This window comes from Lichtheimia ornata, assembly GCF_029851405.1.
Source record: "Lichtheimia ornata isolate CBS 291.66 chromosome Unknown scaffold00040, whole genome shotgun sequence".
NCBI lineage: Eukaryota > Fungi > Mucoromycota > Mucoromycetes > Mucorales > Lichtheimiaceae > Lichtheimia > Lichtheimia ornata.
The window spans coordinates 270,656-283,981 of NW_026695360.1; the positions used below are offsets into that span (position 1 = coordinate 270,656).

At 42.8% G+C, this 13,326-nt stretch overlaps 5 protein-coding genes across 5 annotated transcripts; all 5 read right to left on the reverse strand.

Moving 5' to 3' along the window:
* Positions 1-201: 201 nt before the first annotated feature.
* Positions 202-876, reverse strand: O0I10_007981 (uncharacterized protein; the record flags this gene model as incomplete). Its single annotated transcript, XM_058487988.1, has 1 exon — positions 202-876. The coding sequence occupies one exon, from the start codon at positions 874-876 to the stop codon at positions 202-204; it is 675 nt and encodes a 224-aa protein (XP_058341326.1).
* A 2,814-nt stretch (positions 877-3,690) lies between these two features.
* O0I10_007982 (uncharacterized protein) lies at positions 3,691-5,192 on the reverse strand (the record flags this gene model as incomplete). Its single annotated transcript, XM_058487989.1, has 8 exons — positions 3,691-3,788; positions 3,853-3,866; positions 3,929-4,218; positions 4,292-4,345; positions 4,399-4,438; positions 4,530-4,771; positions 4,833-4,947; positions 5,023-5,192. The coding sequence occupies 8 exons, from the start codon at positions 5,190-5,192 to the stop codon at positions 3,691-3,693; spliced, it is 1,023 nt and encodes a 340-aa protein (XP_058341327.1).
* Positions 5,193-6,466: 1,274 nt separating this feature from the next.
* Positions 6,467-8,074, reverse strand: O0I10_007983 (uncharacterized protein; the record flags this gene model as incomplete). The annotated part of the gene is made up of 7 exons (XM_058487990.1): positions 6,467-6,743; positions 6,813-6,938; positions 6,988-7,042; positions 7,105-7,131; positions 7,190-7,305; positions 7,361-7,611; positions 7,670-8,074. The coding sequence occupies 7 exons, from the start codon at positions 8,072-8,074 to the stop codon at positions 6,467-6,469; spliced, it is 1,257 nt and encodes a 418-aa protein (XP_058341328.1).
* Positions 8,075-8,161: 87 nt separating this feature from the next.
* On the reverse strand, positions 8,162-9,829 carry O0I10_007984 (uncharacterized protein; the record flags this gene model as incomplete). Its single annotated transcript, XM_058487991.1, has 3 exons — positions 8,162-9,111; positions 9,172-9,399; positions 9,469-9,829. 3 exons carry the CDS (start codon positions 9,827-9,829, stop codon positions 8,162-8,164), a joined length of 1,539 nt encoding a protein of 512 aa, XP_058341329.1.
* A 419-nt stretch (positions 9,830-10,248) lies between these two features.
* O0I10_007985 (uncharacterized protein) lies at positions 10,249-12,723 on the reverse strand (the record flags this gene model as incomplete). The annotated part of the gene is made up of 5 exons (XM_058487992.1): positions 10,249-10,298; positions 10,362-11,953; positions 12,013-12,212; positions 12,276-12,607; positions 12,663-12,723. The coding sequence occupies 5 exons, from the start codon at positions 12,721-12,723 to the stop codon at positions 10,249-10,251; spliced, it is 2,235 nt and encodes a 744-aa protein (XP_058341330.1).
* Positions 12,724-13,326: the final 603 nt, after the last annotated feature.

Sequence of the window (13,326 nt, forward strand, 5' to 3'; positions counted from 1 at the left end):
CACTGATTCATAAGGATGATTTGAAGCTTCAGATGCCATCAAAGGTGGGGATTGGATTGGATAACTGAATGAGTGGGAAGAACTGAAAAGGTGTTCCATAAACGCATCATGATGTCAAACGTTGAAAGCGTGGATAATGTAGAATAACAAATAAAATCAAAAGGAGTGGGAAGACGAGTAATGAAGAAGGATTGTGTTATCTCAGAGGGTGTTTCGCATATTCCTCTTCATCCAAGCGAGCACTTGAGGACCAAAATGACATGCAGCCTCGTTTCGAAAATGGCGCCCGCGCGCATCTGAACGAGGAAAACCTTTCAAACAACAAGGGCACACATAGGGTTTGATACCAGTGTGCACACGCGTATGTCTTTCGAGATCATGTCTTCGTGCAAAGGTTCTTGAGCAAAAAGGGCATGGGTGGGCCCTGCTACTACCTGCACCATTGCCACTTTTGCTGTTATGGCTATCCATGTTGCTGCTGCTGCTCGTGCTTACATTGCTGTTGTTACTACTAGAACTGCTGCTTGTGCAAGAAGAAGATGATTGTCGTCGAAAGATGGGTTGCTTGAAATGGTTGTCATAGGTGGATGGTGTTTCACTTGATAGTGAAGATGACGATATTGATCCAGTAGAAAGGCTATGAATGACATCTGGTGCTTGTGATTCACCATAAGATGGCTTCTTATTACTCATCACACTGGTCGTAGGCACCAAAGGAGAAATGTTTGATGATGCTGCATCTGTTGGATGTGTCATTTCCAGTAACCAAGACCAATCTTCAAAGCCATATCCTTGTGACAAGTTGTAAGCAGGGTATGTTGTTGGATCGACGAAGGAAGTTGATGATGGTAGTATTGTGTTATCTTGGTGTGGCATGGAAGAATCTGAGTGGGCTTGTTGTTGATGGTTTGGGAAAGAGTGTGAGGAGTGTGAAGAAAAACCGGTGAAAAGAGTATTGGTAGCCATATACAATGATTTTGTTCTTTAATATTCTTTCTTGGAGAGTAGTAGAAGAATGTCAAGCACGCGGTGTGAGGAGGCGAATGCAAAGCGCCTTTTAAAAACGCCTCAAATGTACAAAAACGGATGTGCAAAGACAGTCAATTGATGATGTATCTACAAGGATAGCAGTCGCACCTTTTCACACTGGGCTATCACGAATATTCTCGTTCTTTGCAAAACACCAATGGTATCCATAACCGGTGGGTCGGATCAGGCTACCCGAGAAATCTCGACATACACCTTTGTAAGGTTTAGTGTTGTCCTCCATGACTCTTTTATGACAGCAGCAAACAAAGGTGGGCTCGACGTGAGATATTTATGCATTAGCCGTATCAGACTTCTCCACTTGTTGCGTTTCTTCACTCCCTGCATCCGAGTATAGTAATTCTCAAAATCATTGCATATCAAGAAAGACATGGGATTTGATAATGATAAGCAGCCATGAAGGTTGTTCATCCCTTTACACCGCTACTTTATGGTGACCTTTTAGCATCCTATCATTATACATGTCCTCATAGAAAATCGTGTGATTTTATAATGGTGTTTGATGTTGTACGATAAAAGGGATCGCAAGCATACAGAACCAGGATCTGCACGAGAAAGAAAGTCAAACCGTTTACTAAACACACAACCATGATTACCCCCACGACCCTAATTATGGAATTTGCTCATCATTTCGGATACGAAACCATGCATGGTAATTTTTTAACGCTCAACGATTATAGATGTCATGGGAGAAATGCGTGATACCCACGATCAAGTTTTCAAGTTATGTCGACAACATGATGAAGATCGAGCACCTATAAAGCCGACGCTTAAACGTGAAAGAAAGTCAAAGATCACATTTACTAAACACACAATGATTACATGGCATGTACTACTTGAAACGTTCCTTTGAACAGCAAAATAGCGTGATCGAAACGAACATCTATTAGGTTGCGCATCCGCCAGTCACCGTTGCTAGGCATCTTAGCCGATTGTAGCTGTGCACATTGCAGCTTTTGAGCGAGTGGTAAGGTAGGCTGCATATTGTTTGGGCTTTGGTTACCTTGTGCTTTTTAACAAAGACGATGGATAATAACACGCTAATCACTTTAATGAGCTTTTAGGAGCAATTGGAGGAACATGGTCACTTGGTATTGCCAAATGAAAATCGAGTTTGAAAAGAATGATGTAACCTGGGATAGCGTTACCACCGCGACCTGTCACCGCCTAAGACGGAAGTTTTTCTTTGTCGCACACGCATGTAGCATCATGCTCCTCATCTCCCAGGAAGCCGTTAATGGCTTGCATTGGATATGCGGGTGATGGATTTTCTCACTCCATTTCTTTGTTCTTCGCGTCTTTGTTGATGATCGGGGTACATGCGTTTTCCCACAATCTTATCCATTTCGCACTGATCCTGTGGCTCCGTTATCGGTCTTGTCATACACATAAATGCTGCAGTCGCCATTTACAATACATGGTACATAACCGGGATGTTCGATCAACATTATCGAGATAGCTCAAAACATAGTAAACAAACAACATGCTCTCTGGCATATACCTCATGCTCATATTTACTCTATCGAATCGTGCTCTAATTATGAATCACGCTTGAGACAAGCCGGTGACACTGCTGCCGATCATCTTCCAATACTAGTAGCGGTGATCGCCTACATGTTACCTTTGTAATGTGGATCTCACAATGCGATCGGATAATCAAGAAGGCTTGTAACGGATCTAACCAAACAACGTAAAGCGCTCGAAATCAACAGAAATGCTACACACATCGTGGATCGGGAACTAACAGTTCATGCCAATCACATCTATTGCAATCGTATGGTGACCGCGTGATCTTGTTCAACCAGCTTCTTGCGCTATACATTATTTACCACCACATGTTTGAAAGGGATTGGACTTTTTATATCAAAAAAAGAAGGTACATGGGAATTTTTATACATTGGATGTGGAAATAGCCACACATGGTTTATGTAGGATCCACAATACTGTCACCTACAGCTTACTTCTCAAGCACAAGAGCGCTCGGATGTTTGTACGGTATCGTGTAATCCAGGTTCTTCTCTATTTATACAAACCTAGGCAACGTTTACTGCCATGTGCGTCAACAAAAACAGTGACCGGTATGCATAAGTATACCATCCTAGGACAGCAATACGATGTATACCCATGCACAAGCAAGAAGCGAGCATTGTGAGAAAAACTAAATGTGGGTTGCCCTATACAACATGAACGTCTAGAAAGGATACGGCCAAGGTAGGAAAGCAAGTTGTATAATTAGACGATTGTGGTGAAGCAGGTTGCATAGCGCAAAGCTCGCTTCCTTAGGGCTGCAGGTCTTCAGTAGCCATCGCCATAGTTGTAGGAGCCAATAATGACAATGATTGGCTATTGCATCCTCAAGCCTACCTTTAGCGTAAATGCATGTCTAGCTTCGGGCAATATTTCTGTCGATCAGATGTTACACGATAATGCAAATTGTTGATAGATGCTGATTTAAAAGTCGAATTTGATAACTTGTAAGATCACTGACCATGATTTACTTTTGTACTTTTAGAGAGCAAATTGCACCATAGCACACGTAAGAAGAAGTGAGCGTATTACATGATGAGATTCGGTATCAAGTTTACTATACACATGTCGTTGTTTCTATAATATTAGTCGCCTGAGCGAGATGCGTGCTAGATACTAGATTAAAGAAGAAGAGCATTGTGACGCTTCCTTAAGCTCCTTGCTCAAATCCTCCGCCAAAAGCTTATGAACAGGGTACATTGGATGAATGTTATCTGCAAAAAACAAGCATTAGTCTTCTTTCTTATAAGTGTAATACCCTCAATTGCCAATGCTTACTCATCCAGAAGTATCTACAATTACGTTACAAGCATGTTAATGAAGAATGCAAAGGAGACCAGCAGCTGCCACTTACTCGTAGTTTGGATACTCGCATTTATCGACGTCACAATATCCGGTTGTGTTTTTGAAAAGGCCAGAGGAATTGGTGAGGTACTCATTGAAGTATCGGTGTGCATCAAAGTAATGAACGAAGACCTCGTCTTTGTGCTTGGTGTTGAACAAGGCGACTCGGGCTTGAAGCAAGTCATTGAAAGATTTCACCACCTTGGCAATAGTATGGTTGCCAATATGGGCAGGTGCATGCTCCATGGGTGGCACATTGACAACCAGGAACGAACGCATACCATAAGAGTACAACGTTTCCTACCATGAGTTTTATGCATCAGCACACTAGCTCATTACTATACTACTGGAACAGTGCTTATATGAACCATACCAATTGCTCGCTATAAACGTCCATGATCTTGTTAAATAAGATGCCAAGCTCGATCTACATTCAAAGTTAAATATGGAAACAATAACGCTATTCGATAACGACTTTACCCATGTCTTCGTTTTGGAGGAATTTAAAGCGTCGTTGATGCTGTTGTAAGTAATGTGCCATATCAGTCGGCTGATACATGGTGTCGTACATAGCACCCGGTGATACAGCAACAAAAACATCTGACACTTACCCAAACCATACGGCCGTCAATGTTGTTTCTGGTTTCCATGTCACAGCTGGTTTGATGTATTCTTTCCATTGTTTTACTTGGTGAATGAAATCGACAATGTGTGTATATGCAGGTGGTACAAGGTCGCTGTCTACACTGGCTCCGCCATACGCAACGTCAAATAGCTGTGGGTCACAATCTTGTGGCAAGCCTTCGTAGCACTCTGTCAAGTACTCAATCCAATTAGGGCCATGGGCAGTAGTCTGTGCGAGAGCATCATCAGTAAGCCATTGAAAAATAAAGGAGGCGATGCATTCAACATACACCATTGATCCGAATAGGGGCATCCAACACTGAATCGTTTGATTGAAAATGATTCCACGTCCACACATCTCCCTTTGGACCCATTAGATTAGTGTAAGAATCGCCAAAGCCAAACCTATTATGGAGAAGATATACAAACATCAGGATCGTGTTTTTGTTTTTCGGGCCAAAAAATGAGTAGGATTCTTACACCATCTCCATATCATCTGCGCAAAACGTATGTGGAGGGGACAAGATAGTGTCGTTGTCGTTGTCATTGTCATCGGACGTCGTATTGGGCGATGATTTGTTATCTGCAGCGTGGACCCATATTCCACTAGAAGCGATAGCTGAAAAGAGTAATGGGAGGTAGATTTTCATCGTTGTGTGTGTGTGTGTGTGTGTGTCACAAAGAAGTGGTGGGCGAAAAATGAAGTAGGAAGAAAAAGTAGCAAAATCGGGGGGCATGTTTATAGGTGCCTGTTTTTATACATCTCCGGTTTTGTACCCAACAACGGCTGAGCTTGTGAATCAAGGAGAAATGATGCGGCAAAAGTAAATGCCTCGCTGGTTGGCGAGCATGATGCAGGAACAAGGTTTTTGTGTCCTTCAATTTCCTTTTATTGCATTTCATGTTACTCGCGGCGATACAACAAAAGCACACACACAGACAATGAAACATGCCAGGCGTTTAGTATAAATTTGCAATCTTGTTTCTAGTCAACCTTAATTACATCTTGGCGTTGTTGTCTGCTGCAGTCGTCGTTGGCTGGTGGAAGGTATATCATAAACCACTCAATGGCCAACATAAGGCAACAACTCCTTAAACAATGACCGCAACGACAACTGAGTAGAACTTTTGCAACCGCCACGCGTCCATGCATGCAAGTATTTATTGTTGTTGCACAAGCCCAGCTCCTGGAATAATGACTGGTGGCTACCATTGCCCCTGACAACTCTTAAATAATCAAGGCAAGCCACGAGAGGGACATCAGAATCGTCGCTTGACGTGCATTGGATATGTACCACTATATGTGATTTCAACGTGACCGTGTCACTGGTCAATCACGACGAGCACACCTTTCGTATCATGCATCTTTTATGAAATGAAAAAAATTGCACGTGCGTCAAGTCACACATGTATCGGCCATCAGCATCTTTAAAAAGGCAGCCTCCACAAGTTTATGTGCCCAAGAGGTCCCATTTGCCGATGAGGACATTGAAATATGACCAAATGAGGCATAGACTATGATAAGATGTGTGGCAAAAGCAGGATGTATTTTCTTAATGTTCTTGCATTAGGTATCTCAATGCTGCTATCACTATAATTCGTCATTGAACAAAGAAGATAACATGCGTGCTATGAGAAGCATCGACTTGATAGAAAAAGTATCCTTGTCCCAAGCCAATACACCATCGACATTCTTCAATCCCTTTCAGGTTTATGAACAATCAGGTCAAATAGAGTAGTCATGCTTTGATAGTGGGTGGTTGTCATTGTGTAGTGTTATTGCTCATCAATAATGGAGAATGTACAATGGTTGCTGCATAAACGTGGGGTGGTTGTTAAATGTGCTAAGCAAAGAGCAATAGGATGGTTGGATTTGGTCGTAATAGAAAGTAGCAAGCGTCGAAAGCCGTTGACTTGTTGGTGTTCACAAAGCGTTTGCCAATGATGAAAAATCAGATACAGGCACCCAATTGACGAGTGGCGTCTCTTTTGCAGTATAGATCAAATCTTGGTGATAAAGCATCAATCCATCAATCTCGAATGTGTCACCTCGCCCCTTCAAGTAAGCTTCTGGATTCAGCAGCATCTCCTTGACATCTTTGCTTGGAATAGGTCGTAAAGTCTTGAACTTGTAAAACATGTTCTCAGGTGTAGGAGAATCCATTTCATCCGGGATCATGTGCGTCTCCAACCAGAATCGTCTATTGTTCAAATCATCATGATATTCAGTAACATGGAATGCCATTGAGTAGAGTAGTATAGCCATTTACCTGAAAGCTGTATCACATTCCGCCAATTCAATACCTTTCCAGCAGAGCATGTCCAACACGTAAAAGGTCCAATGAATCCCATCGTATACACAATCAAGCACGTTGTAGTTGTTTCCATGTTGTTTGCTATATGAAATTGTTAAGCATGGTTCCTCTTTGTGATCAAGCCGCTTACCCATCCGATTTTGACCCGTTTGGTAGCATTGATTGGAATCGTTTCTGCACACGACCTAAAAATAGTCATCCGCTATTAATTAAACGTTGTATGCAACGACGTTTTCCAACTACTTACCCCATTTGTTAAGTGACAGCGATTTGCCTATTGTACAAGAGTAAGAGAAAAAGCGAAAGAGATGTATGGATAAGCAAGCACTTACCATTACCAGCCTTGACCATGCAGCGTTTACCCTTGGGATAAGGTATGACGATCCACTTGGCTTCCCAGTCCTCTGGCATATCAATAAGCGTTTCTCCATACATGAGCTTGATATCTCTACTAGTAAAATAAGATCAACATGATGTACAATCATGGTATTAGGTTAGCTTACCGATCCGACTTTTTGTTCTTTGATTTGTTTTTGCCTTTGGAACTGGAAGGATATGATTCAAAACATAGCAACTTGGAGCCATCCATATCATGATCATCGCCATCATCGCGTGAACGTTTCAATGTGGCGGTAGATGTCGATGTTTGTGCTTCGTCGTGTGAACTTCCTTCTTCAGATTCATCATCATCCTCATCATCATTGGGTATTTCAAATCGCTGCGTTCGATGTTGATTGAACTTGGTATCACGTATCTAATATCAATACATGGTTAGTCAAATGGGGACGATAAGCTTTTTGATTCTCACGTGCCTTCTTTTGTAAATCGAGAGCGCGTTGTCGTCTAAACGCCTGTAATTCCCTTTCGTTCCGAGAATGATACTTGAATAGTCTGGTGTTATCACGAGGTGGTAAAGAAGGATTCGAGTTGATATGCATCTGGCTCAGTGAGAAGGCAAGCGATGATGATGATGATGATGTATCTTTGGTGGGTTCGGTATCATGCTTGTCAACTGGTGCTGCTGATTCAGGCGTCTCATTGACTGATAGGGTGTCTTGATCCGAGGAAGACTTGAGTGTTGATTCGCGTGTGTCTGTTGAATGGTGTTCTGAATGGGAGTTGTCAAAGTCAAAGGACCATTGTTGTGTTGGATGTTGAAAGATGAAGCCGTTGAAAGAAGCCGATTCATGATCGTCGTCGTTGTCGTTGAATGCCATTTTCTTTTGGGGGTGTGGGTAGGGTTGTAGTGGAGGAGTAAGAAGAGTCAAGTAGAAGATGCATTTATTTGAATAAATCGATGATGCTTATATACATGTGTGTGTCTGATGTTTCCAGTCAACTTTGAGCAGCATGGCAGCTTGGATGCTTGAGACAAGGGATAATGCAAGGAAGAGACCCATCCACAATCCCACTAAACCGAAATCTTGTACAAATGCTAATGCAGCACCCACTGGAAGTCCAATAATGCAATAGCATACGACATGTACAATGAAAACCACTTGCTGATAAGACCCATGGGAAATAGCTCTTATTGACCCATTACATGCACCTGCCACAGTATCAATGAAATGAATACATGCAGCCCATGGAAGGATGCCTTGCACTAGCATGACCACCGACACATCGGACGAGAAAAGATACCCAAACGATCCTCGGAATAGCAACATCATCGCCATCAATATTAAACCTGTTCCAATGGCAAGGATCACGCTGGCTAGAGATGCATAATATGCATGTGCAGGTAGTCCTTGAGCAACCCAATGAGCTACACGTGATGAAGTTGCAATTGACAGACTCAGAGGAATGGTAGATAAGACATCATCGGCAATGGTAAGAATGCTCTGGGCTGCAAGATTCTTATCACCCATCATGCCAGCAAGAAGCGACATCGTGTCAAATGCCACATACTCGGCACCAAGCATCATAATCACTGGTACCACACGTGACACAATCTTCCATACAGCTATATTGCCATCATCATCACCATCGTTGTTGCCTTGCCGTATCGTTATCCATTGCCGTGTCTTGTGTCCACCAGCATATATCAGCATCCCGATCAGCATTAACCAGTGCGTGATTGATAATGCTGCCGCTGCACCAGCAACTCCAAATCCAAAATGCCATACCAAGGCGTATGCTACCAGCAAATGGCATGGTAGACATATACACAAGATCAGGGTGCTCATATGACTATTCCCTTTGGTGACTTGAAAGTACTTTTTGATTGCTTCAAATGCTATATAAGCAGGAGCACCTGAAGACTATCTTGATTAGTAACGATGACCCAAATTCACATATAGCTGTACCCACACACCCGGTATCAACCATCTGAGAAATTCTTGAGTCATCCGGCTCACCAATGGATGTTGTCCAAGGGATAAAAGCACAGGCTCAGCAATGCACCATAGTATAGCAATAGGAATAAACATGAACGTCAATACGATTATTGATTGTTGGAGTAGCCTGTCCAATTGATGCTCTTTGTTGGTATCCCCATCTAATTGTTGTTGTGCTGCATTCCATATTTGCGAACCTAAGGTATCTACACACGCAGAGGTTATATAAGCATACAAGTCCCACTTTGTCAAAGAATGATCGGTGATCCATTTACCAAGCACAGTGGTGCCACCAATGGCTATTAGCCATCCTGTCACAGAAGCTATCATGATTCCCAAAGCTGAAGCCGCTAATTCATTGGCACCAAGCCGACCCACCAACAATACCACACATGCTTCAAATGAATTTTGCAATGTATAAGTAAGCATAAGCGGGGTCGACATCCGTGCAAGAATTTGTATTTCGCTTGAGATGTACTTTTTCCAATCCGATAGCAACGTTGATGTTGTTGTCCTTGAGGAGTTGTTGTGCTCTTTTTCTGCATCAATGATGGATGCATATGACGGCTGGATAATTGGCGAACATTGTTGCTGCTGTATCAGTGGCTGAACTTCTTTGCAAGCTGTAGTGCACATTTTTCTTGTTTAGAATGGATGATGTTTAAACAAAGGAGGCAAGAATGGAAGAGATGGCTAGATTGACGTTTCACTTTGGCTGGGGAAGAAGTAAAATGCTAATACATAGCGTGGCCTATTAGCAGACATAAATATTTGGGTAAGCTTAGCTGACATTCAAGTCATGGCTTATGTCTGATACATCAATAGGTCCACTTTACAACCACGAGACGTCGCATCATCATTCACTCTTATGCCACAACAATGATACAGATGACTACCACGCATTACTCAGAATAGTATTCTCCGCTGTGCGTGTATGACGAAAACCGGGTTTCAGCACGTTTTATCGAGATCCCATTGTCGACTACTAGGGCATCACATGAACCCGTTTTACTTGCCAAAATGTAACTTCCTATCATGCTATGGATCTAGTTTTCTCATCTTCTACCATGATCCCTCTCCGCACTGCCATCAAAGGATATGCGCACTAAGCAGCAAATGATTTAGATTGGACAACCAGCACATCATCTACTTGAATGTGATCACTTACGATAAAAGTTGACTGATACGGCAAGTATCATTAGCCCTGTCAGCACCAATGGTCCATATTTATCGGAATATTCGCCTGGTTCATTGTTGTGGACACGATTTGCTCGGTCATGGTAGGTGTATAAAGCATACGCCATGATACCCATTGCTAGCACGCTAAAGATTACGGCTGATACACGGCCTACGCTCACATCTGAAAAGTTCAGGAACCCCACAGCGAGTGCACCGAGCATGACCGTAAATTGAATCCATGAAAGGAATGTACGTTCGTTGGCAAAGAACGTTTTGGCTGGTGGTGCTTTGGCTATAACTGGTGGACGTCGTTTCTTGTTACTTTCAGAAGGAAGGGCTTCACCATCCTTTATAGCAGCTGCTGGTCCTTGTCGATTTTTGGCATGATGGGGAAACAAGCGTATGTACAATGAAACAAGTCTTTGTGACAACAATGAATACTGTTGGTGTAATGTTGATTGTTGTGGCTCTTGCAGTGATGATTGTTTGTTTTGCAACATGAATGGTGGTGGTGGTGGTGGTGGTGCTGCTGCTGCTGAAGGCGGCTTTTGTAATGGGTCATTCATAGAAGGGCTGGTGTCGATACTGATTTGCACATGATGTTGTTTTGATCCTTCTTCGCTATTATTGGATGACGAGGCGATGCTGCTACTGCATGCTACAACGTTGTCTTTCTTATCAGTGATAGCAGGCCTTGCAACACCAGAGAATGTCTTTGCAGGTGGTTTCCGAATGTCGACATCCATTTGAGGTAGCCAAAAGGGGAGCAGGTTAATTTTATCTTCCAAGAGCGTGGCACATCCATGGATGAATTTTGAAAACTTGGGGACGGATTCAACCAAATGCGAATTAATGAGATCCACAACCCATTGAGGTGGCTCTTGACCCACGTGCGTTTGCAATTTGACTTCGAGAATGGCATATGGGAAGCGGCAAATATCTTGATTTGGAAGTTGCTTGAAGGGATAATCGATACCAATATCAGTGCGACGCCAATTGGAACCTGCACGTATACGATCATCCATGTTATCCTCACGCACGAGCGATAACTCGGTATCCAAGCTAATCCGCACACGAGCATCACCTGGAAGTTGAAATGCTGTGCGATTGTAAAATGTCCGCATCATAGGATGGAGTCGTTTGGTAAGCACTGTGTATTGCACTTCTTGTGCTAGTTGTTCCATTTCATCAATCTCCTTTTTCGAATGTTTTCCTTGTTCACGCATCTTTGAAAACAACTCGCTGGTTGTATACTCGCCACGCAAAAATGCATTCAAGTACTTTTCCTTGATTGGGAAGCGAGCCTTGACCGATGGATCACCTGTCCAATCTTCTCGATGGGTCTTTCGCTCCACAAAGATCGTGTTGGTATCCATGCCACCATACCATCGCATGCGTATTGCTTCAGCACCTTCGCTCTTTTCGATGCGCCCTTTGTATAGATCAAAGTCGTCATTGTCAAAATAAATGCTGGTGATTGCTGAGTCTTGTGCTTCAAACTCTTTGTTTGGATTAAACACCAACACCGGGAGATGCTTTAAAATGATCAATTTGAGTTCGGTGATGTTGTCAGGATGTACCCTATTATGGATGTTGCGTAAGCAAACCCCGTCTTTTGGATCACAAAGATCAACACTTGCCAGTATTTGGTGGTATTGCGAACAAAGGCAGATTGCTTTCCACCAGCACCGGAATCTCCTCCACGTTCTCTGCCTCGGGTACGTACACGATCGTACAATGTCGAAATCCTCACTATCATAGCATCATAGTTTTCCTTGTGGAAAGGATTGCGATTGAGTCTAGCACTAAACATCGGCTTGAGCAACCATTGGGTGCATTTCTTAATATACATAGAACCATAAGAATCAGTTGCTGTTTGAAAGTCATATTCACGGCTACTCACATCATGCTTCTTGACAATCAAAAGGAAACCTGAATAATTCAAACGGCTATACTTGGCCAGGTCATGCACATCCGCAATGATGTGTCCTAATTCGATTTCCGAGGCTGTAAACTCGTCTTCATCAGGCATCTGTTTGCGGCACAACATTTCGACTTCATGGGCTTCAGCATCGATACGCCGATTAATCTCCCCCAACTTGACACGCTGAAAACTATGCACCTTCTCCAGCTCTTTTTCGAGTTGCTCAACAAATCTCGATTCTTTTTCTTCGTTCCAGGTACTTTGTCCTTCATGCATCTCTTGTTTTAACATGCTTTTAAGCTCATCGTAAGCTAGATACAATCGTCAGCTATGATACAGTAAAGCATTATCCTATGAAACGATTACCAAGACAATAGTATGTCCATTCTGACGACAATGATGTTTTCAAAGTTTGGGAGAATCTCATTTTGTTGGGAAGAAAAAGGCAGCAAGGGGGTGAGAAAGGACAATGGTTGTGTCGTTTTATTTACGTTCCGAGTACCATGTAACATAGAAGACGAGTATTGTTGTATGTGTATACGTGATCATGCGGCCATCGATAATCAGCTTTTGTGTATGGTATTCTCACAACAACAATGTAACGAGGGAAGGACATGATATGATACAGGGCCGTTTCCCCCTCATCATGCCTATTGTATTCAACATACAAAGTATCCTTAATCAACTCAAAGCATAGACCGGTCGTGACAGGTGTCGTGATGGCACGTGTGTGCCTTGTTAAAGTTAAGCGGATGATGATGGAACGCCATGGCAAGCGTGTGGATCGAAAAATCGGGATTACCAGTTTGGGCAAGTATCATGCTCAAACGCCACAAGCGTGTCTACCGGATATTGTTGAAAATGGGAGGGATCAAGTGTGTACATATTAGTAACAGGATGTAGGCACCCATAGACAATGATATGGAGCGATTGCGATGGAAAGTGGATCATGGTTGATAAGTCTCTCAAAGCAGTTGCCAGGTCATCAACAATGTTTTCCTTGGCGTTGATCGAAAGCAAGGAAATGGTG